Source organism: Myiozetetes cayanensis, unplaced genomic scaffold (assembly GCF_022539395.1).
Source record: "Myiozetetes cayanensis isolate MyiCay16 unplaced genomic scaffold, myiCay2020 scf27, whole genome shotgun sequence".
Classification (NCBI taxonomy): Eukaryota; Metazoa; Chordata; class Aves; order Passeriformes; family Tyrannidae; genus Myiozetetes; species Myiozetetes cayanensis.
The window spans coordinates 2,920,396-2,944,285 of NW_026087488.1; the positions used below are offsets into that span (position 1 = coordinate 2,920,396).

The 23,890-nt window shown below is 47.5% G+C and overlaps 1 protein-coding gene across 3 annotated transcripts; it reads left to right on the plus strand.

Annotated features, from left to right (window-relative positions):
• The first annotated feature begins 398 nt into the window (after nt 1–398).
• TRIM37 (tripartite motif containing 37) lies at nt 399–23,524 on the plus strand. Of its 3 annotated transcripts, none has more exons than XM_050321552.1 (25): nt 399–588; nt 2,086–2,187; nt 3,468–3,508; nt 4,103–4,219; nt 5,412–5,499; nt 6,294–6,416; nt 7,657–7,780; nt 8,475–8,542; nt 9,020–9,144; nt 10,038–10,088; nt 10,499–10,580; nt 11,919–11,995; nt 12,417–12,596; nt 12,824–12,938; nt 13,156–13,368; nt 13,692–13,828; nt 14,479–14,576; nt 15,767–15,967; nt 17,672–17,845; nt 18,665–18,793; nt 19,271–19,430; nt 20,122–20,240; nt 21,772–21,924; nt 22,462–22,540; nt 22,887–23,524. In XM_050321552.1, exons 1-25 carry the CDS (start codon nt 568–570, stop codon nt 22,891–22,893), a joined length of 2,784 nt encoding a protein of 927 aa, XP_050177509.1. In that variant the 5' UTR covers nt 399–567; the 3' UTR covers nt 22,894–23,524. The 3 variants fall into 3 exon arrangements, with proteins under 3 accessions (XP_050177509.1, XP_050177507.1, XP_050177508.1); XM_050321550.1 differs by having other exon boundaries at nt 400–588; nt 17,672–17,983; XM_050321551.1 differs by having other exon boundaries at nt 400–588; nt 17,672–17,983; nt 22,890–23,524.
• Nucleotides 23,525–23,890: the final 366 nt, after the last annotated feature.

Genomic DNA, 23,890 nt, shown 5'->3' on the forward strand with positions numbered 1-23,890 from the left:
TTTGATAGCTAAGCATTTAATCATATTCATCAGCTTTCAACAGAGGGCTCGATCCCGTCACTTCCGCCAGCAGCGTGAAATATTTAATTTATTAGCGAACCGTGGCTACAATAACCGGAGATACCCGTCAGCGGGCAAACAGCTTCGGCACGGGCGACAGCGGCTTCGCTTTCTGGAGATGTGCTGTGTGTGGAAACCCATCCCCGCTCGTGAGCTGCGTGGAGCAAAATAAAAGAAAAAAAAAACCACCAAAACCCGAAGTTTTTATTTTCGACCCCGCGGAGCCGCCGCTCCCCTCAGGGCCGGCCCCGCCCCCCGCGCTCCCCTCAGCGCGGCCCCGCCCCTTCCCCGCGGGCGGCCCCGCGCGTGCGCACTGCGGGCGGGGGGCGGAGCGGCCGCGCTGCCGCGGGCACGGCCGGGCCGGGGCTGGGTCCCGGGCGCTGTCCGTGCCCGCCCGCTCCTCACACCCCGCGGAGCCTCCGCTCCTCACCCCGGGCACGGGCAGAGAGACAGAGAGGGCCGGGGACAGCCGTCCCCGCGCCCGCCGCCGCCGGCGGGGCCGCAGCCATGGACGAGCAGAGCGTGGAGGTGAGCGGTGAGCGGGCGGCGCGCGCGTTCCCCTCAGGGGTCCCTTCAGGGGCTCCTCACACCCTGCCCGGCTCACCCCTCGGCGGGGGCTCGGTGTGAGGGGAATGGGGGGTGGGGGAATAAAAAAGGCCGCTCGGCAGCGGCTCGGGCGCGCAGGGAGGCAGCAGGTGGGGATGTGGGAGGAGATGAGCTGCGGGAGCAGCGCGGGTGCCAGTTCCGGAGCTGGCGGGAGGGAGGGAGGGAGGGGAGGATGGAGGGATGGAGACCTGGCACAGGGCAGGATGGAGGGATGGAGACCTGGCACAGGGAAGGATGGAGGGATGGAGGCCTGGCACAGGGAAGGATGGAGGGATGGAGACCTGGCACAGGGAAGGATGGAGGGATGGGGACCTGGCACAGGGAAGGATGGAGGGATGGAGACCTGGCGCAGGGAAGGATGGAGGGATGGAGACCTGGCCCAGGGAAGGATGGAGGGATGGGGACCTGGCACAGGGAAGGATGGAGACCTGGCACAGGGAAGGATGGAGGGATGGAGGCCTGGCACACACACGACCCTCCTTGGCACCGGGAAGGGCTCTCTGTCAGCCGGCAGCTCGCACACCTGCTGAGGGCTGAGAGCAGCCAGACCGGGGAAGGGTTCTAAAGACCATCTGTGACAACCTGCTGTGCGTTGCATTCCGATGGTTTGCGGCTGTTAAAGAGGGCGATGTGTACGACCTGCTGTGATACCTGTAAATTGAACGTGTGTCTTGCTTTTGTGCTGATTCATAATTTTAATACTGTGGGGAAAAGATTAACCCTCCTGGAGAACCTTTGGAAGTTCCATAGTTAAAACCCTGACTCCTGTATAATGCAGAATTTCTTTATCAGTTAAAAATCTATCAATATGTGAAGCAAACATTGCTTTCAAAATACCTATCTCGTTTGGGGAATGGAGAGAGGTGAGCTGGTTGCACTGTAGAACAGAATGCTGCTCTCTTCAAATGGGTGTAGCAAAAATAGGTTAGGTTGCATTTTTATCACCCCAGATTGGTTAAATAGGCTGGGAGAGAGCTAGTGCTGGGCCATAAAAGAATGTAAATCTTATAAAAGCATTCTCTCTCATTAGCATTCTGTATGTCACACACATGCACTCACTGTGATTTTGAGTCAGTTTGGTGCCTGTCCAGTGATGTTGGTGGGTGCAGATCCTGCAGGTGCAGCCCAGCTTCTTCTGGCAACTGTTCAACCCCGGTGAGCTCAGGCAGGAATGATATCCTGGCTCCAGGAAGGCCTGCTCCAAAAAAAAAAAAATTAGATGAGGCAAACACAGAAACTATTCCTTGAAGAAGGAGGATATGAAATGGTGCGGAGGAGGAGAGCCCTGGTGCCGAGGGGATGGGCTGTTTGGGGATGGAACCGAAGCGAAACCTGGCGCTCTGCCTGGCAAACAAAGGCAACTCTGCTGTGTTTGAAAGGCCGTGGTTTAACAATGGTGATAATCCCCCCCCTTTGCAGAGCATTGCCGAGGTGTTCCGATGTTTTATTTGTATGGAGAAGCTGCGGGATGCCCGCCTGTGCCCCCACTGCTCCAAGCTGTGCTGCTTCAGCTGCATCCGGGTGAGTTCGCTGCTCGGAGTTTTATTTTTGCACATGCATGAGCTGAAAACCAGCTGATCTTGTGAGAACGCTCTTGTTCCTTTTCCTGGAGTTCCAAGGATTCCTTTTTCTTCCTCCTCAGTTTCCCTTTCAAACACTTTTACAACACCCTGAGGAAAAACTGGGCGGGCTGTGCTTTGCTAATTATAGGGACCATCTGCAATGAGCGCTGCTAAGGAAGAGACACACAATGATTCCTTCTTTTAGCATCTCCTGAGAGCCTCTGGTGCCTGTGTGGAAGGCAAAAGTTGGGACAGGAATCAGATGCTGACTCTGCATCTGGGAAGGTCATAACGTCACCTCTTGTACCCTGGAGATGATTTATAATGCTCATCAAAACAGTGATCAGAAGGGTCTAAATCTTTCTCAGAGGAGTCTGAAGCAGCACCAGCATCTCAATTAATTTAAGGTGATGGTTACCAATGTATAACACCTCCGTTGCAAACCAGCTACAGTTACGTGTTGGTGTAGCAGGAGAGGGTTCAGCTGAGGTTCCCAGCCCTCCAAGTAGTATTTCCAGAAACTGGAACAGACATTCATCCTTTGCTTTGAAAGCTCTGACAGGAACTGGAGGTGAAGGATTCGAGCTGCATATTAAGAGTGTTGGATGACATATTGTTGCTGGGTGGTGAGAGATTATTCATGAGAATCTTTAAATGTAGTAGTGAGCTGACAAATATAAGCCCATCAACTGCTGAGCTCTTCCACTTGGGAGTTGTAGTGGGCAGGTGAAGTTCTTTGCTCAACTGTTTGTCTCTGGAGCTTTCTGGAAGGGAATCATTCACAGGTCCCTGTGGATTTGATCATTGAACTGCAGGTTATTTAACTGGCCTATAAATAGGAAGGAATAAGTTACCTTGAAGACTAATTAGACTCTGAAAAATAGGCTTGTTGTACCTTTTGGCTTCCTCTATTGAAACGTTCTCTTTAGTCTGAGACTCCAGGAACCTGCCAAGTGGGTGGCTTCTAATGCAGTATTTGGTACCTCAGACTCCTCTGTGTAATTTTAACTGAAGCATCTTTGACATCTAAAGAAAAGTGGTTGCTTGTTACTAAGGTACAAACAGCAGCTTCTTCTGTGACTAAGTGGTTGAACAGTTAAATCTGTTAGAAAAAAAAAGGAAAAAATAGAGGAAGACCATAATAAAAATAAGTAACTCCTAATTAATGATAGAATGTACTTGCCTGCAGTTCTTCTCTTACACTCTCTTTTAAAAAGGTTTTTCCTCTTTCCATCACAGCGTTGGCTGACAGAACAAAGAGCTCAGTGCCCTCATTGCAGGTAAGGTATTTTTAATATCAGAAATCAGTTATCAGGAATTGGCTGTACTGCCCTGTTAGGATTGATTTTATTTCTTTTTTTTTTTTCAGTGCAGGTTGCATTAAATTTATTAGCTTGATTACTTTTTTTTTTTGAGACCTGGCTGTTGGTACTATAAAAATTGGCCCAGGTATAACACTGACTTTAAAATACATTCTGGTTTTGTGACAGGCTAAGATCTTTGTCCTTCCCATGTAACACTGCTGTTCTCAGTGCATGTAGTTCGTGTAATAAGAGTAACTAGATGGAATTCCTTCTAGAACTACCAGAAGCTTCACTTTCCAGACTGAAATGTGTCCTTTTTTTGTGCTGTAACTTGTATGACATCAGGCACTGTGGGCTGGTTCATTGTGGTTCCCACCTCTCCCCAAATCGGCAAACTGACTTAAAAATCTCTTTTTTTCCCCTAAATAACTAGTACAGCTCCTGCTTTTTTTTTATTTTTTGCCTGTGACTCTTCTGGTAGTGCAGAACCGATGAACTGAATTCACTGGAGTGAATTCCTTTCTCTCCTGGAGCCACATGGTCGCTCAGCCTGTGCTGTGCTTCTCGCAGGGCCCCGCTGCAGCTCCGGGAGCTCGTCAACTGCCGCTGGGCAGAGGAGGTCACACAGCAGCTCGACACCCTCCAGCTGTGCAACCTCAACAAGCACGAGGAGAACGAGAAGGACAAGTAAATGGAGCGTTCTTTGCGTCCAGTGATCTGTGGTTTGGCTTTTGGGAGGGGGGTTTTAGTTGTCGGGGAACAAAGGGGCGGACTGGCACCTGCAGGAAAGCTGAGCTGGGCTGTCGTTCCTGTCACGCCTCGGTGTCTTTGCCTAGAAAGTTGCTATTTCTGGTTCTGCTCAACACATGGAAAAGGGAAGATGGGGGAAGTGTGAAGGGCAGGAATACTTCTAAAGGCTCTCAACCCTTCTCAGTGACCAGATATCTGAAATAAGTCTCATCTCATTGCCTTGCTCATTTGGCAGTGAGTCCCAGTGAGACTGTGGGTGCTGCTTTGATATCTCAGCAGGTAACTCAGGGAAGGTGTTCTGAGCTGTCTTCTAGTCCTGAAAATGTAATTGATAAACCCAGTTTGAGAGCAAAGAAAATACATCAAGTCCCCCCCAAAAAGCACTGCTACTGCTCTGTCATGGTGCTGCTGTTCATTCTCCTTCCTTGTCTTTGGAGCTTCCTGTATTTTCTGGGATACTGTTTTCCCAGGGGCAGCTGTCAGCACGTTCTCAGCAACCATTTCTCATGATTTTATCCCATTCCTGGAGCTATTACATATTTTAAGATTATATTCTGGAGATTTGAGGGAGAAAAGTGTGAGAAGCAGCACTGGAAAATGGACAGGTACTAATTATATGTTCTGTGCCTGCCTCCTTCCCAAGTTCCTGAATCCTGAGGGAAGGGGAAGGCAGAGGAATGTATTTGGGGTCTGGTCTTGGTTTATTGATTGATGCTGTTCCTGAAATTTTGAGAAATGACAAAGCTCAGCTTGTCCAAAAAGCTAATGAGCCATTTCTGTGGTTACTGTAGGTAGTGTATGATTAGGATTTTAATAATGTGTGGTATGAACTTCTAAAATTGTGAGATTCCATGCTGATATCCTTTATCTGCTGGGTAGAAAGCCAATTTTAATGATGTACTTTCTATCTCTGTGAAGTGCTTCCTGAGAGAATACTAAAAACCACATTCATTTTACAGAAGGTTTTTACTGAGTACAAGTGTTCCTCTTGCAAAAGGTGTCCTGTGCCTTACTCCCAGTACTGTGGGGCAGAACAAGTAAAAATGTTAAATTGAGTTTGTAGAAAATTCACAGCTGTTTTCTGTTGATGAAAAGTGTTGTTTTTTTGGTTTGTTTTGTTCTGTTTAAGGTGTGAAAATCACCATGAGAAGCTCAGTGTGTTCTGCTGGACCTGCAAGAAGTGCATCTGCCACCAGTGTGCCCTTTGGGGAGGAATGGTGAGAGGAGACTTGTTTAGAAACACACACTGAGAGGCTGCAAGCTCTGGCAGCAGCTTTGGAGAACTACAAACGCTGTGAAAGTGTTGTTGTGGCTGTGGGATTGCCGTGAAAATACTGCAGTTGTGTGTGTTATTTATAATGTAATAACACTGGCTGGGAAACCTGATACTTCCTGTTCATAATTAGAGAAGGAAATGGAATTTGTGCCAGAAGGAGCTCAGAATCACCCTCCACAAATTTTGTGTGGGGGTGAGAGTTTTATGGGCAAAGGAAGAAGTCTTGCTGAGAAAATACAGATAACACATTATTTAAATGTCCTGGCCTGTAATCCTGAGTATCTTCAAAGCTGTAGCCCAGCTTTTTTTCCATCACAGTGTTTCAAGGAGAAGCAGCTGTTCCTGTTTGGAATACAAGTGGTTAACAGAGCAGCCTTTGTTTGGGAAGGGTATTTTAATAAATAAAAATAAAACTTTGGTCGTTATTTGATTTGTTAGAGGGTTGCACAGTGAATGAAGCAGTTTATTTTTGGAGGGCTGTTGAGACTCCAAATAACTCTTGACAGGAAGCTTTGATGGAATGAAAGCCAAATTCATGACTTCTTAAGGAGGGAAGCGAAAGACAAGACTTCCTACATACAATCTGCTCTGGAACTTTTCCAGGAGGAGTGATACACTCAGAGGCTTCCTTCCCCTCTCTTTCAGGAATTTAATAGGAGTGGAATGAAATGAAAAAGATGCTCTATTATTCACCACCTCCTCCTCCATCTCCTCCCCCTTTTTCTCTTTGCACAGCACGGAGGCCACACTTTTAAACCACTGGCAGAAATCTACGAGCAGCACGTCACCAAAGTGAACGAGGAGGTGGCAAAGCTCCGCAGGAGACTCATGGAACTGATCAGTTTGGTGCAAGAAGTGGTAAGGAAGTCAACCTGTGCTGCTCCCTTGGCAAAGGGCAGCTGGAAAGTGGGATGTGGAAGGAGTTAATACACCGTGTTGTGTTCGTGGTGTTTTCTCTACCTCTGAAAAGCTGCTACTTCCACGAAAGTTGTGAGATTGTCCCATAGGGAGATGTTTTTACTTGTTAGTTATACTCTTCTTATGCAATGTGGAAAGGTCAAAACCAGAACTGAGAATATTTTGTAGTTGCTAGAGTTGGTAACAGGGGATTTTTCTTTGGGGCTGTGCTGTTTAAAAGCTGCAGTTGCACAGTTCTTACACCTACACAAGTCGGTCTGCCGTGCTAAACAGGTATAAAAATGCTTTATTCTAACAGAACTTATTTTCCTTGCTTCAGAATAATAAACTGGAAGCATATTTGAGGCTCCAGGATGGGCTGTAGAGCAGCTCACCAGTCAGAGATTTGTTCGTGTACCTTCCCTGTGGGGTAAATGTGTCTGACATCCAAATATCAGCACATTCAGCTTTGACAGTTTCAGTGGGAATTCCACAAATTCAGTGCAGTTTCTTATATCCCAGGAGAGCTTATTTTTATATTCTGCTGAATGCTGTCATATTTACAGTGTGTGGTCTTTGTGCAAATAAAATCAGGGGGTTTTTAACAAGTTTCTGCATGATTTTTACCTGGGCTGTTCAGGTTGTTGCTTGCCACGTGCAGTGGTGGGTGAGCTCTGCTCCAGCTCAGATGTGACTGTTGCATCACCACTTGTGTTTGTAAAACACTGAGAGTTTGTGGCCTTCACCTGCCAGGGAGAAGGAGCTCTTGTACCACAAAGAACTTTTCTGTGCTGCTCAAAAGTTCCAGCAGAGAAACTTCTGGTTGCACTTTCCAATTTTGACATAAAGAATCCCCACCTTTGTAATGAGAAAGCTTTTCTCAGCTTCCCTGTTAACCTTTGGGCACCCACCAGAGGGCACGCTGCTGGATCCAGTGAAATCCCAGCCAGACCAGGAATATCCTGGATTGCAGCTCACTGAAAACCACGGGCCTTTTGTTTTCTTCCAAACCTTCAGACTTCAGCAGGAACTGCTGAAGTCTGAAGGTTTGGAAGAAAACAACAGGCCCGGGATTAATTTACTTCTCATCTCCACAGGGCTGGGGTGGTGGGGGGAGACTTAGGGAATTGTGGGATGTGAGAAAGGGGTGTCAATGTGTGAGTGGATGTTTCTGTGGCTGATTTCCCTGCCCCTGTCCCAGGAGAGGAACGTGGAGGCCGTGCGCAGTGCCAAGGACGAGCGCGTGCGGGAGATCCGCAACGCCGTGGAGATGATGATCGCCAGGCTGGACACTCAGCTCAAGAACAAGCTGATCACTTTAATGGGTAGGGATTTTGGGCCTCTTTTATTTATTTTTTTTTGTAGGAGTAGGAGAAATATGTTAACAATGTGTAAATCCGGTGGGAAACTTTCTTACCCTGAGAATGTGAGTCCTTAGAGGTTTTATGATGTCGAGTGTGGGAACTGCTGGCAGGAAACTTCCACCTCCAGCAAAGCCTTTGGTTAATTAAGCAGTTACTGTGATGCAGTTCTAAGTTGTTAGACTTAATCTGGTTTTATTCTGTTACAAACTCCTCTGTAATAACTTAGAGAACATTCCCATCTGGTTGGAAGATGTTTAGGACCTTTCCCCTAAAGTGGTTCCTTCACCATTATTTATGTTAGTCAAAGAGTCCATCTTTGTAATATATATTCCTTTTAATGTAAAAAAAAAATCAGAAGTGCAGTCAAACTTGCTTTTTTTTTTTTTTGTCTAAAAAGCACCCCCAGAACAACAAACCTGCCATTTCTGGGACACAGAATGTTTCATTATTCCCTTAACCTCAAGTGAGTTCTTCACTACAGCTCTAATTAAAAACCTAGACTTGCTTTTCAAATGCTTTCTCAATCAACCTTGGTATATTTAGAAATCCTTTAAGTGTGTTCTGGGGCAGGTCCAAGTGGGGAAAAAAAAAAAAAAAGAAAGAGAAGTTCAGTTTCTTAAAATCCAGTGAGTATGTGTTGTTTTTCTTTAAACAGGTCAAAAGACATCACTTACCCAAGAAACTGAACTTCTGGAAACTCTGCTTCAAGAAGTAGAACATCAGGTGATCATGAGAAGAGATGGAATGTTGTGTTACATAATCCCTCCTCAGTTGGCCTTTCTTATTTACTTCTTTATTTTTAATCTATTAATTGATGGGTATTTCTCAAGGATATCTTTTCATTTAAGAGGCCTCAGTTTGCACAATTTCTTCTTAAAAACACATCTGTCTTTTAGGAACCATCAAAGGTGTTCTGTTGCTTGATAAAGTAGTACAGGGATTAACAGCAATATCCTATAAAACTCTACAGTTATATATAAATTAATCTAAATGAAGAACACAGCAGTTGTTGTAACTGCCACTGTAAAATTTCAGAACCAAAACAACCAAAACCTCCAAGCTCCATTCACATCATGTCATGGGTAAACTTTCTGCAGCTGTGACACAGCTGCAATTTAATTTGTTTTAAAGCAAAAATGATCCAAACCTTTGTGTTCTACTGACCTGAGGATTTTTTTTCCCTCCTTTTCCCCCCTGCAGTTACGATCCTGCAGTAAGAGCGAGCTGATATCCAAGAGCTCAGAGATCCTGATGATGTTCCAGCAGGTCCACAGGAAGCCCATGGCATCCTTTGTCACCACTCCTGTCCCCCCAGACTTCACGAGGTCAGTGTTGCAGTCCTGCCCTGCTGCAGTCTGAGCTTGGCAACCCCCTCAGAAAGGTTTGGTTTGCTTGTTAAAATCATGTTTAAAAAGTATCTTAGAGCAGAGTACCTGCTCAGCTTACTCCTGGTAACCTGTGCTGCAAGCAGGCTTTTCTGTCCCAGCAGGGCTGATTTGTTCTGCAGTCCCTGCTGGGGACTCAGGACACTGGGTTCCAACTCTTTTTTTTTTTCCTCTTTTACACTTAGTTTACTGATTTGTCCTTTTTTTTTTTTTCCCTCTTATTATTGGGTCACTCAATATATAATTGCAAGGCTCTCATGAGATGCCTCTGCAGGTCACCTTAATTCAGAATATCCAGCCAAAATCACTTCATAGCACAGTTCTTCCTGAGGAGAGAGCTGCTGGTGCTGGGTTCTGAGTTTAGGCTGCCTGAAAAATACCTCAAAAAAATTAAAAGTAAGACAAGTTTCAATAATTAGAGAAATCAGTTTGGCTTTGTCACGATTTAACTTCGAATGTTCATTTTCTAATGGCACCAAGGTGGTCTGAAACAAACTTTAGATGTTGTGCTTTCAACCATCAACACTTTCATCCTTTCTAGAAGTACCAAGGAGTCTTACATTAAAAATTCACCTTATTAAGGGCTTATTAGCCATCACAGGTAAAAGGGCAAATCCTCTTAAATACTTTTGGTTACTATAAATATTAATTTTATTGTTGTGTGCTATCACATGGAGAGGTGCTGGAGAGAAGGCTTATAAATGCAATTATACCACAATAACCCAGTGGCTCTGCTGACCTAAATCATCCAAAATGCTTCTGCAGATTCCAAAAGTTGGGATTTTTAATGTCACTTTATTCCACTGTCATATATTTATTCCTTCCCCCTGCAGTGAATTGGTTCCAGCCTATGACTCAACCACGTTTGTCTTGGAAAACTTCAGGTAAGAATTTATCTTTAATTACTGTGAATGTTGGGAACATTCTTCTGTGTCTTCCCTCCATGAGTAGTGTTATTTAAAACACAGAGTAGTCTCTACAGGAAACTGCTGGATCTTGGAATTCCATTAAAAAAATCTCTTGTTTACCAGGTGAACAATCAACCCCAGCTAAACTGCCTGCCAAAAAGATTCCTCATGATAAAAGAAAACTACTTATTTTTCTTTTTGAAGAAAAATAAGTAGTTTTTCTTTTTGAAGAAAAATGGGACAGTTTTACAAGGAGTACATGTATTTGGGTGGGCACTTAGCTCACGTGCTGCTCCTGCAGCAGGAGGGATGGCTCTGGAATGGAACAGAGGAGTTTTTGTGCAGTTCAAGGTCCCAAAATCCGGTGTTTGCTCCTCCCTCCACAGCACGCTGCGCCAGCGAGCGGACCCCGTGTACAGCCCCCCCCTGCAAGTGTCAGGCCTCTGCTGGAGGCTGAAGGTTTATCCGGTGAGTTTTATCCTCTACCCCATCCCAGGCTCTTCACCAGCATTCCCAGGCTTCTCCTGTCAGGAATCACCCTCATGCTGTCCATAAAAAGCTGTAGGGGAAGATCACCAGGAGGTTGTAGAGTTGATCACCAAATGCTGGAGAATTCCCTCTCTGCCTCCAGCTCTCCAGCACGAACATTCTCACTACAGTGAACCTGGTTGATTTAAAAAGCAATTAAAAATGGGTGTTACCAATATGGCACAGGAATTTTAATAGCTATTTTTACCCAGGGTTTATTTGCAGATGTTTCTTACAAAAATGAAGTGTAGAAAAACTTACTCAGTGTTCATGAACATCACTTACTGGGGAAGGTGGGAGGAGGACAAGGTGTTAGTTGTGCATCCAGTTCTCAAACTGGGCATTTAAAACGTGTAATGAACTAAAATGCTTCCAGTGGGCTGAATATTCCAATTTCTGAAGCAGTAGCTTTGTCCTTGTTGGAATGTTAACCCACAAGGTGGGATCTTCATGCAGTCCTGGTCTGCAGAAATAGGTGGAGCACCAGTTGTGTCTGGAAGTGATTTCTGGGCCATCCTCAGAGAACTGGCTCCATTTTTTACCCCCACATATGCCCCAAGCTGTGTTCTTGCAGTGCAGAGGTGGAAAGGTGTGTAGGTTATCAGTGAATTCAGGATTGCCTACATGAGGTGTGCTGTCAGAAGGCATTAAAATCTATTTTTTCAATGGTAAGTTGAAATGTTCCTTCAACCTGGAGGATTCAAGTTGAGCCGTTCTTCGTCCTTGATCCAGGTGAGTGTGATGGAGGCTTTGCTGCACTTCTTGGTTTCTTGCCTCTAATATTGTTTCTCAGTTAACTGATCTAACTTTTTCATGCTGCATGGTTTTTTCTTTTTTTCCTGAAGAAATTGCTCTTTTCTCAAAAATTAGATAGCTTTGAATTGTGTCTGTGTGTAAAATATTTCAGAACTAATGCTTGACATGAAATAATGTTTTTCTGACACATTGACAAGTGTTTGTCTATTCAGACTTCCACTAAATCAAAGCCCTGAAGTGTTAATAGAGGAATAAAAGTTTTGCCTTGAGATCTGTGTCTGAGATACCAATGCTGCACTGTGGATGTGCTTCCAGGTGCAAACTCCTTGTTGATTCATGTCACAGCAGGAGGTCCCTGAAGACTAAAAATCACAAGTGTAACATCCAGAGATTCCTGCTGCAAATTCAGTGTTGATTGAAGCTGTTTTCTAAACTTTTCTAAACCTTCTCTATCAAGGTGTGTTGGTTTTTCCTAGGTTTGTTTTTTCCTTATTTAAATTAATTTCTCAATTTTATTTGAAGGATGGAAATGGAGTAGTGAGGGGCTACTACCTGTCTGTGTTCTTGGAGCTGTCTGCTGGATTGCCAGAGACATCCAAGTAAGTAAACCTGCAGTAAGAACTGACATTGGGTGTTTTCTCTGTTGATGTTTGCTGAGAATGACCTAAAGGTCTGTGGTGTTGCCAGGAATTGATGCAGAGCCCTCTTGGAAAGGATGGTGGGACTTCTGTTGTTCACTCAGCTTTGAATTGCTCCCAAAGATAACTTAAAGTTGTAACTCAGTGGCTTTCTCGAGATAAAAAGCAAGTTGGCAAAACAGCTGAGAAGAGTTCCTGTCTCAGTGCTCAGTCCCAGAGTTCACTCTGCTCCCTTTTGCTCCTTCCTTCCCCCTGCACCGTTCATGGAAGTGCTCAGGAACATTTTAAACCTGTTCAGCTGGGCAGAGAAGCCTCTTGGGAAGTGCAAGTGTTAAACCTGGCCCATTCAGCAGCCCTGCCCCCTGTGCTCCTGCCTGTGCAGGTATGAGTACCGTGTGGAGATGGTTCACCAGTCCACCAACGACCCCACCAAGAACATCATCCGCGAGTTCGCCTCCGACTTCGAAGTGGGGGAATGTTGGGGCTACAACAGGTTCTTCCGCCTGGACCTGCTGGCCAACGAGGGCTACCTGAACAGGCAGAACGACACCGTGATCCTCAGGTGAGGGGGCAGCCCTGGGGGGCTCAGAGTGTCACCTCTGCTGCTGAAACAGGAGATGATTGGGCAGTGGAATTCAAAATGTGCTTTGTTGTAAATGAGGTGTCACTGTCAGCGGCTTCAGAGAAGGAAACGGGCCAAGGGGAGCTGTGGGAATTTGAAGCGTCTCTTGCTTGGAGGAGCAGCTACTCCTGACCCTCATAAAAACCTTTTCAAACCTTCCTTTGAAGGTTCCAAGTGCGCTCCCCAACCTTCTTCCAGAAGTGCAGAGACCAGCACTGGTACATTGCTCAGCTGGAGGCAGCTCAGACGAGTTATATCCAACAAATAAATAACCTGAAAGAAGTAAGTGGGATGTGTGTTAATGTAAAATCACCTTTTACTGACCAGTAATTACATGGTGTAGGTCACAGTGTTCACATTTGTAAGTTGTGATCGTTGGGAGTTTGATATTGGTGTTATTAAAATAATATCAGTGCCAGTCACCAAACTTATGGATTTGATGGTGATGCTCCATTATTGTTTTCCCTGTTCATTTTTGTGCCTCCCTGTGATGTTTCAGAGGCTTGCAATTGAACTGTCCAGGACCCAGAAATCACGAGGGGTTTCACCTCCAGACACTCATCTGAGTCCCCAGAACGATGATGGGTCAGAAACGAGGTCGAAGAAACCTGGACAAAGCATTGAAGCTCTGCTGGAGAACTTCTCTGCTCCGGGATTGGCACGGGAGAGCAAGGAAGAGGAGGAGGAGAAGACCCAACATGAAGACTTGAACGTAGGAATTCTCTGTTTCCTGCCTTTCTGTTTGTAGCTTTCTGTGATAGGACACCAGTAGAAACATAGGGGAACTCCTGACCTGTAAATTAGATTTATTATCCTTGGTGTGGAAACAGGAGATGACACACTTGAGAGTTGTTCCAGAACAGAGCTAATGGATCCCTCCACTAAAAACTTTGAGTTCCAACTGAAAAATCCAGTTATTTTGTTACAGCCTTTATTGTGCTTTGAGACCCTTCTGTGTGCCAGGATGACCCTGGGGGATGCCTCAAGGTGCAATCAGCATGTTCTTTATCAGAAACCTCCCTGTTTTGCCTGCAGCACGAGCTCTCTGACGGTGACCTGGACATAGAGCTCGCTGGGGAGGATGAGGTGAACCACCTGGATGGCAGCAGCTCTTCAGCCAGTTCAACAGCAACCAGTAACACTGAAGAGAATGACATTGATGAAGAAACGATGTGAGTAACTTCTAATGCCTTTCAGATCATCTTGTGTCTCATCCTAATTCCAGTGGGAACTGGTTCATCTGCTCTATCCCAGCTGTGGGGTGTGTGGAATTCCACTGCAATGTCAGGAGTGGGTCCTACACTGGGAACAGCTCAGATTCAACACTAAACATTGAATTTTTAGTCTTGTTACTGTCTTCCTGATCTCTTTATTTATTTTAGTGTTGCATTTGTGTTTGACAAGTGATGATCTGTGAAGGTTCTTTCCCAAAACACTCTTGAGGAATGTTTCAGCACTGGCACAAGAGAGAGGTTTGGTGCTGGGAAGTGTTGTAGCAGTAGGAGAGTGCTAATAAGGACAGGTGCTTAAACCAGGGAACTCCAACCCCTTGGCTGATTCCAAATCCTGGGATCTTAATTAAAATGTGAGAATGTGTTACAACACATACAAAGATGGAAGTTTGCAGGATCAGGTTTTGCACTCTAGGTACTTGTGGCACTCTCGGCCTTTTAATTTCCACTCTGTCATGGTTCAGTTTGTGCGGCTTGGAATGCAGAAAATACTATTTACAGCACTTTGAGGTTTGTGCCACAATGTTTAGCAAGAGCTGAGAAAAGCTAATAGTTATATTCTCCTTTTTCCTGCCTGATCATCCTCCAAGGTCTGGAGAAAATGACGTGGAATACACCAGTACCATGGAGCTGGAAGAGGGAGATCTCGTGGAGGATGCAGCAGCTGCTGCCACTCCTGGAGCATCAGGTATGAAAAAAAAAAGACTTCAGAATTCCCATCTCTGCAAAACACTGCTGGATTCCTTCCCCTGTTCTTCTTGGAAGCAAAGCCAAGCTGTGTGTTCTGCAGGCATTTCTATTTTTGGAAATGCTGCATCATGTGGTTTGTGCTGATTATTGCAGTGTAGCAGAAACACTTTGTCAGTTCAATGAAAAAAAACGAGGGAGGGAAAAATCTGAATGTTCTGGTTTCAAAATGATGTGTAAGTTTGGAGGGCAGCTCTGTGCCTCTCTGGAATTCCTTGTGTTCCCATCAAAAGCCAACTGAGAAGCAATTTTTACTGATACCTGTGTGACCTCTGAGTGGGTGACACGTTCACTTGGGTTTTAGTGCCCTGCAACACCTAAAGAGCGTGGTGGGAACGAAGTAAAGAATCCTCCCAGGTGAAGCAGAACTGCAACTGAAATGCAATATGAAAATATTCCAGGATTTCTTGCAGCCCAGGGATGATTACAGTCACAGGTTAATAAGATTCTGAGGGAAATGTATCTATATGGAATGATAGCATATTTATTTCTGGCAAAACTACCAGAAGTGCCGTTCTCTGGAATTGCTGTTTGTGCTGCTGGTGCAAATCTGCCAGGGCTTGGAAGACAGAATTCCTTAACTGCTTCAAAACTCCTTGAAAATTCCCTGTGAGCTTGGAAGTTGAAGGACCCAAGTGTCCCCTTCTGCAGGGAGAGCCTGTAGAGTAGCAGCACAGTGGCTGTAGGAGCTGTAGAAGTTTAGGAGGCTTTAGAACATAATTTTTAACAGCATTTGTAAGAGCTGACACCTTGTCCCTCCTCAATTTAACTGGGGACACCCACACCACACCCAGAAAGCTTGTGCAGGTCTTCAAAATAAAATGCTCTTTGTATTGATGAGTTAACAAATCTATTTATTAAGAGACTTACATAAAAGGTTTGAAGTGAAGCACTTCCCCCCTCCCTGTGCTTTTTATCCTAAACTTTAATTAGAGGCATATCTGATTGCTTTCAGAACCCGTAAATCCATGACAAACCCACGTCTTGTTAAGTTTCATGGCGTGTTTTTCGTTCTTAATCTGCTTGGATAACTCTACCAAGCAGATGATTCCCTGCCTCTTTGTTTTTGCCCAGGGAATGATGCATCCCTGTGTCCCACACATTCCCATTCTTTCTGTTTCCCATCTTCAGGTACGAGCCACAGCTACAGCAGTGCCAGTGGGAGACCTTCCCGGCGGGGAGCGAGTGCCCTGGGCTCCACAGCCAGCAGCAGCTTGCTGGATATAGATCCCTTAATTTTAATCCACCTGCTGGATCTGAAAGACAGGAATGGCATGGAAAACCTTTGGGGCCTTCAGCCACGTCCTCCTGCCTCTCTTCTGCAGAGCAGAGGTAACTCCATCCTGTGTCAGATGATTTAATTCCGGCCTGGAAATGTCTCAGAGTGCGGTGGGAGGTGACTGGGAGGGCCTTTTCTGGAGCAGCTCTTTGCTGAGGCAGCAGTTCCACCTCTGCCTGCACACATTTGGTACCCAGAGTGGCTGAGAGTACTTGGAGAAGGGAGTAAACTAACAAAATAAATCCTGGAATTGCCTTCTACCTGAGAAAGGCAATTGGAAACAGGAAGATGTGTGCAGTTGTAAGGCTGGAGGAGCACGTGTGAGTGCTTGTGGAGGAGAAATGGATCAAAATGTCAGGAGCCAAAAATAGTGATGGCATTTGAATAATTGAAGACTTTGAAGGGTATTTGTGGTTCATTTAGGACCCTTCAACCGAAAACAGCAATGAACTCCCTGTGCAGCAGAGGCAGGAGAGCTGGGAATCTGCTCCCAGGGCTGGGCCTGGAGGCTGCTCGTTCCCCTGGCTTTGATAGTGAAGAATTAAAACTAAATCAAACCTCAATAATGCATTTATCACGTTTAACACTCATCTCAGGTCATTCTGAAACCACCTTTGGTGACTCCCCAGGACAGGAGAGAAATAATGGTCCCTTTGCCACAAATAATGCTGGGTTTGCTGCCACAGTGCCACTGGTGTCACTGAATGTAAAAGCTGGCTCCAACCCTTTGTGTCCCTTTGTTTCTGTTCCTTTGTCGTTAACTTTTTAAATGCAGTTACATGAACAGTCAGGAATTTTCAGTGGGTGTAACCCACACTTCCAAAAATGGGAGTCACTTCCATGAGGATGGAAAGAGGGGAGCAGCACATGAACTGTGTGAGTCTCAGCTCTGGCTGGCCTGGAAAAAACCCTGGACAAAAGGAGTTCAGGGGAGGTGCTTTGTAATTTGTGCTGTGCCACTGGAGCAGGGTGAAGCTCTCCTGTTGTGCTGAGTGGCCTCCTGGTCATCTTTACCTACTGGTTACACAGCCAAAATCACCTGTTTTGGGGAGGTTCCCTTGAGGTTTGAGTGTTCCCACAGCTTATTCAGGCTGGTCAGCTAAGGGAAAGCTGCTGTTGCATTTGGAGTTTGCCAGACTCCATTCACCTCCTGGGGTGAAGGTTTCTAAGAGCCACTTGACTTCAGGGCTTGGAACAGCTGAATTCGCAGCGAAACACTCACAGAATTTACAACACTTCACCCAAACATCCAGGCTGATCTAATTCCAGCTGAGCAGCACAGAGGCTTCCTCAGGTATTAGCTGCTTGACCTGATCTTATGCTGGGAGGTACTTAAGGGAATTCCTTTCCTAGTTTCTGATTTCTTTGTGTTCACAAATGTTGGTGGTACAAGAATTTCGAACAGACAGTCAACAATGGAACAAATTTGGGGTGAACTGGCAGCCTGGTTGGTGAACTCAAACAGTGTAGATCAGTAGCTCAGGTGTCACCAGAATTCTTGCAGCAGTACTGGGAGCCTGGTTTCTCCCAGAGGGCAGGTTTTGGGACCTTCTTCCACCCCAAGGGACAAACCCTTGCTGTCCCAGGAGCTGGGCAGTGCTTGTGACCTCAGTGCGGTGCCACACCAGGACAGAGGAGGATCTGTGTGCCCCTCCTTTTCACAGCAGGGCAAAAGAGCTGTTAGAGATTGGTGTCTGTGTGTATTTGAGGATGGTTTTGCTCACCTGCTGTGCTCTCTAACTTTTCCCCTGGTGAAGCCTCATCCTATTCCCTGAAGGAGCGGGAGCAGCGGCGGCACCAGGCCATGTGGCGAGTGCCGCCCGACCTGAAGATGCTCAAGAGGCTGAAAACCCAGATGGCTGAAGTCAGGAGCAAAATGTCAGATGTGAAGAACCAGCTGTCTGAAGTGAGGAGCAGCAATGCTGGCTCTGGTGAGGGACAGCCCAGCTTCTTCTCCATCGAGCAGGGGGCTCTGGCTGCCTGTGGGACCGACAGCTGCAGCAAACTGCAGGAGATAGGGATGGAACTGCTGACAAAGTCTTCAGTCACCAGTTGTTACATAAGGAATTGTAAGTGCATGGAAAAGGGGGGATTTAAATGGCACCCTTGCAGGTGGTTTATGCATCCCAGCATCTGGAAATAGGCCTTGTGTAGCTGCTCATTCTCAGGTTCAGCTGGAAGCCCCAGAAATGTGCCCCTGCCGTGCCACTGAAACAGAGTCCAACCCTTCTCTATAAAAGCACCCAAACTTCACTCCACAAGCAGTGACACAGCTGATGCAGTGAAACATTCTGAGGTTTAGCCCAGGGCCAGACTATCCAGGCTGAGGGGCACTCCCTGGGCCCAGCTGTGAACTTGAGGCTGTTGCATGGTGTGCTTGCCAGGGAACAAATTAACAGACTTGCTGTACTTACTGACTTGAAATCTTCCTAAAATCCAAGTAAGCCAGGATTTGGGTCTGGATCTCTCTCTCCTTTATACTCTGCTGACTGAAGGGATGTGGATGGAGCTTTGTGAGGGATGCCTTAGTGTAAAGCCAGTGAGCATGACCGGCATACTCTTGGCCACATCCACAGTCAACAAGCTTCCCTCTAGCCCAGCTCTTGGACAGGAAGGGCATGGAAAGATTTTTGTGTGGGATCGGGAGTTAATGAGCAATGGGAATAACGTGGAGCTTCACTTGGGCACGAGGACAGGGTACTGCAGTGGTCTGACTGAACACTTTTCACATCTTGAAACTCTTCTTGCAGCTGCCAGTAAGAAAAGCAGCTCAGCAAAGCCCCTTCGCTCTGGAGCAGCGGGAAGTCTGTCCCTGAGGAGAGCCATGGACTGTGGGGATGTGAATCTGCGCCTCAAGGGAGACACTCAGGCTCCTGAAGGTAACCCAGGCCAGTGGTCCTTGTGTGACAGGGCACAGCTGGGCAGCTGTTGTGCAAAAACTTTTCCATAAGTCTTCTGTTTGGCATCTGGACTTTCCCTGAAACTTGACTGGATCCTTTCCCAAATGGAGTGAATGTTCCTGTACCTTTGGGAGCTGATCTGGGAAGCAGAGCCTCGCAGTGGGCATGGATGGATGGGTTAGGTGTTACTTTTGTTCTCAGTGAAGATGTTTCAGGGAAAATCCTGGATCAAAAAGTGCTGACCCAGGTTTAAATCGTGCTTTGACTGGAAGGGCACTCGAGAAGTCCCCTGGATGGGGGAGTGGGACTTGTACGATGGCGCCACTCCTGAGTTTGGCAAGGCCGGGGTTTCCCTTTGAGTGGAAATGAGGGAACACCCGCCACAGGAATGGGTGTTTGACCCTCTCAGGTGTCCAGAGGGGGAATGCAGAGTCCCAGCTGTGTTTCTCTGCCCAGGTGGCCTGGGGAGCTCCAAGCTGGGCAGTCGGCACCGGGCGCTGGCCGAGGCGCTGCCCAAGGAGGACAGGCCGTGTGAGGGCTCGGATTCCGACGGGGGAGCTCCTGCCTTGGCTGGCTTGGCTGCTGTGGAGAAGAGCAGGAAAGTTGGTGCTCTGGGGTAAAGGTTTTATTCTTCTTTCCTCTTGTTATCTCCTCCCCCACCTTCCCTTGATCTACAAAAAACTCCACAATCTACTAAAACCAGGTGCTTGTAGCATGAAAGGGAAATTACTTTGAAGTTTACTTGCTTGCTGCTGTTCCCTCTGGACATCAATTTTTGGGTTTGTAACTAGGTTACAAGTTGTCTTTTCTTTTTTTTTTCTTTCCTTTTAATTTTTTTTCTTTTATTTTGATCAGCTGTGGCTGGTGCCTGACACTTGGATTTGAAAGGCATCCCAGTCTGTTCTCCCACTGTTCCATGCAAAATATCCTCTGACTGAGGTTTAATCACTTTTGATTTCCTTGTTCTAAGATGATGTTTTTCACTGTGACTTCTATTTTTTGACTATTTCATGATAATTCCCTGTTGGGCAACTAAACAAAGGCCAATGGAGTGCTCAGGTTCTTTCTTTCTTAGCAGCTAAAGTCACCTTTTTTGGAAAAAAAGCTGGAAAAGTTTTGAGGAGTAATTTTTTAAAGATTTTAAACATTTCTAAACCAATCCAAGCTGGGAGTTTAAGTGGGGTATGCAGGAGATTTAAGCAATGAGTGAAAGTAGATGTGGCACTAAAAGGATTTGTTTCTGTGATGGAATTCGAGCTGAATTTCTAACGCGGGGGTTTCGCTTTGCTCCCGAATTCTTTCTCAAGCTCAAACTCCAAGGGCTGTCGGGCAGAAGGAGCAGCAGCAGGAGGTGTGGAGAGCAGCTCTGAGCCCGGGGAGCTGCAGGGAATGGTCTCAGAGGGCCCCTCTGCGGGGCCAGAGGAAGGTAACGGGGCCGGGGGGGGCGGGTGCAGCGTGGCCGCGCTCGGGGCTCTGCTGAGCCACCTCTGCCCTGGCAGCTTCAGGGGGAAAGACAAAGAGCAGAACCCCCCAAAGCCCACGAGCCCCAAAAGCTGCTTTCATGGCTGTTGAACTTTGCTGGACCGTTTGGCAGCTGTGGAATAAACGTGAGCGAGGAGAGGAGAGGAGAGGAGATGTGTCCTTGCCGTGTGTGGAGGAACGGGGGTGTCACGGAGCAGCTGTGGTGCCACCACCTCCCTGCCTGGACAACCAGCTGCTTTCTGTACCTCTTCCTTTGTCTCCAGGTCTTTGCTTTGGTGTCTAGTCCAGTGGCCTTGGAAAGGATTTCTTACCTAATTAAAACAGTGGTCAGTGACCTTGGCTTTGAAGTCTCCTGCCTTCAGGGACAAACTCCCCGGTCACTTCCTCCACGTCCTCACTCCATCCTCTCAGCACTTCATTCCTGCTGGCTGTTGTGGTACATAAGCCAGTTTCCTTAGAGACTTGGAGGAAACTTTTCCCCCTCCCTTCCTGCATCCTTTCCACACTGGAAAAAAACAATATTGCCTTTTTATTTTTTTTTTTTTTGCTTTCTTTTTTGAAAGTCCACGTAGAAGAGTTTTTTCTTATCTCGCTAAAACTCTCCTGCCTTCCACCCCTGCACTAATTTGAATTTCAATGACTGGATTGTAGCTCAAAGCCTATATTAAGGTGCCAGCATCCATCTCGAGCTGCAGTGTGTGCGGGCTCGTGTGGGAGTTGGCATTTGCAGAAGGTCTCTCAGTGACAAAAGTGAATTTCTGCTCTTAGTCACTGCAGCGTGATCGTGATGCAGCTCTGCTCCCGGGGCAGGGAGCCCAATAGGAAAGCGCTTCAAACCCTCCAATGCTTCATTGTTAAAAACCCTAGGAAGCAAATATTACAATTCTGTTCTCCTTTCAGAGGAAAAGCTGCAGGAGAGTTGGCCCCTCACTTGGCTTTTTCTAGCAATGAGAGTTAGCTCCTGAGAAGTAAAAAGTGTCCCCCCAGAACTTCCCAGTGCACACCCAGGGTCTGGCACAGCCTGAGCCACCACCTTGATGTCACCAAGAGCTGTGGTCCTGCTTTGAGGGGACGTTTGTTGTGTGTGACTCAAATCAGAGTTGCTCAAAGGCTCTGGCAGGTCCATCTGCCCCCACGGGTCGTGTTCCCTCTTGGCTGTTCCAAAAGCAACTTTAATTTTTTTAATATTTTGAATTGCAGCTGGAGTGGGGGAAGGAGCTGTGGACTCCTGGGCTTGGGCTCAGCTGGTGGCACGGGGGAACTGCTCCTCTGGAGTGGAGCTGCCCCACAAAATCCAGCCGTGGTCCGTGCTGGTTCCGCCGCTCTGTGGGATCCCTCCACGCTCTGGGAAGCACGTGGAGCTCTCAGTGTCCACCTGCCAGCCCTTGGGATGTGAGACTGGGAGCTCTTCCACGTGAAAGAGTCTGATAACTCAGCTGCATGGATCTCACCATGCTCTGTGGTGTCTCTTGCAGCCGGGGTGTGCCAGAAGCACGTCCTCCACCTCCTGCCGGGAATGAGCAGCGACAGCGACATCGAATGTGACACGGAGAACGAGGAGCAGGAGGAGGCCACCTCGCCCTCAGAGGTGTTCAACCAGGCCTTCTCTGCCCAGCCCTCCACCGAAGGTAGGGTGGATATTCCCCCTTCCCAAGCACTCCCACACAGCTCTGGGATACAGATCCCGGGGGGGAACCCGTGGAGGTGTTAAAGCTCAAGCAAGCGCCGGCAAGATTTGGAACTCCTCTCTTGGGATCCCAATTAAAACAGATCAAAACAGGAAAGGGAAACTCTTCCTAGCCTTGAGAAGTCAGTTCAGGTGAGTCTCCCGGGGAAGGGTTGGAAAACCCACAGCGCCAGTTCCGAATTGGAACTCCCTGTGTGCCAGCACTGGCACTGTAAGTAGGCTAATTCCAGGGAGGTAACCACTGCCTCCGACAGGGATTTGCATCTGAACTGGCAGGAATGAGCTTGGAGCAGTTCAGTGGAGTTTCAGAAACTCATCTCACTTTTGGTGTAAAAGCTTTAACTTCCCCTGGAATGGATCAAAGCTGGGAGGCCGCAGCTGCCCCGGGGTGAAGTGTGGGCTGAGTCAGGGGAGGGGAGGGCTGTTCTGGTGCCTCTCTGGGGAAGGTGACTGAGCTTTGCTGGTGTTTCCCCCCCAGAACACTCCTCGGTGTTACCGGATGGCGACCAAGTGAGTTCTGATGATCTCAGCTTTGTCCCTGGAGACGACACCACCAGGTAACTGGGATGGTTCTCCTGTCCTGGGGCTGCACCTTCCCTGTGCTGCTCCAGGAGCTGCAGCCACAGATCCAACACTCCTGCTGTGGGTGTTGGTACAGTCTGATCCCTGTGTTTGGCAGCCCCAGGGGGAGGCCGTGGCTGCCCTGCCCCCTGAGCTCCACCTGGGAATGAGGAGTCTGGGAATGAGGGAGGGCAGGCTGAGTTCTGAACACTTCTGTAATCAGCGCAAAACTGATTGGGTTGAAGCAGCTGACATAAAGTTTTGATTCCTAAGACTGTGTTTGCTTGAATCCTTAAAGCTGCCCCAGCAGGAGGGTTTTCAGTGGAATCTCTTTGTCTGGAGCAGGTAGAGTGTGGGCTTGGGGCCTGAAGACCCAGCGCTGCATCCCTGGGGAGAGGGGTGTGCATTCCCTGGAGCTGAGCCCGAGGCTGCTGTCGATGGCTGTGTGTGCTCTCCATTCTGTGGTTCTTCTGCCGTTGTCTTAAACCTGTCCCTGGGGCACAGCCACCTTGGAAGGCCTCGCACTACAGGTGCGTTCCTGCTGGCTCTGCCAGCCTCACCTGCTCTGAGGAACTGCTGGGAAGGTGCTGAGCCCTGTCCAGGGAGGTGTGTCCTGCTGGAATGACCAGGAGCGTGGGACTGTCCTCATTTTAACCCCGGGCCCGGCGGTGGCTCCAGAGCTGGGGTGGAGCGGGCGCCACTCGACGTGTTTTCCCGGTCGGTGACGTGGACCAACTGCACCCATTGCCAAACTCTCTGCTACTGTTTGTTGCATTTTGAGCTGCTCAACTACTTGTGAAGCCCCTCTGGGAGCTGATCCCTGGTTAGTGACAAAGCATGAGGCCCTGTGAGTAGCCAGTGTTGTCCCTGTCCTGCTGCCCGTGCCCTGTGTCCGTGTGAATGTGCCGCTGTGGCCGTGCTGTACAATTTAGTTTAAAACTGTTTGCACTTTGTTAATAAAATTGAATGTTGAAACCTGAGGTGGAGTCCTGGGTGTTTGAGTGTGGGTGGGTGAGGTGGTGGGGCCTGTCAGGGTCCAAGCACAGGGCTCAGGGGACAGCTTTTCCCTGTCATCCACCCGTCACTTTTTTCCTTAATTATTCAATGAAAAGCACTTAAGCCCCTCTGGGATTTTTAAAGCTGTGTTTGTAAAAGCTTAAATCTCAATTGAAATAGACATCAAGTTTTTACCCAGCTGGGGTTGTGTTTCTCAGCTGCAGAGGGAGCACAGCCCGTTCCAGGGCCAGGCCCCTCTCTGGTGGTGGTTGTGGGGGCTCAGGGGGTGCAGGGCTGTCTGTGCTTTACTGCCCTCACTTCAGCTGCCTTTGAGGGGCCAGAGAGGAGCT

Excerpts from the sequence above, each read along its gene's own strand:
- TRIM37 (XM_050321550.1), top strand. The coding sequence starts at position 568 with ATGGACGAGCAGAGCGTGGAG. Across the intron at positions 5,500-6,293 it reads GTGCCCTTTGGGGAGGAATG|CACGGAGGCCACACTTTTAA; the intron begins GTGAGAGGAGAC and ends CTCTTTGCACAG. Across the intron at positions 6,417-7,656 it reads TCAGTTTGGTGCAAGAAGTG|GAGAGGAACGTGGAGGCCGT; the intron begins GTAAGGAAGTCA and ends CCCCTGTCCCAG.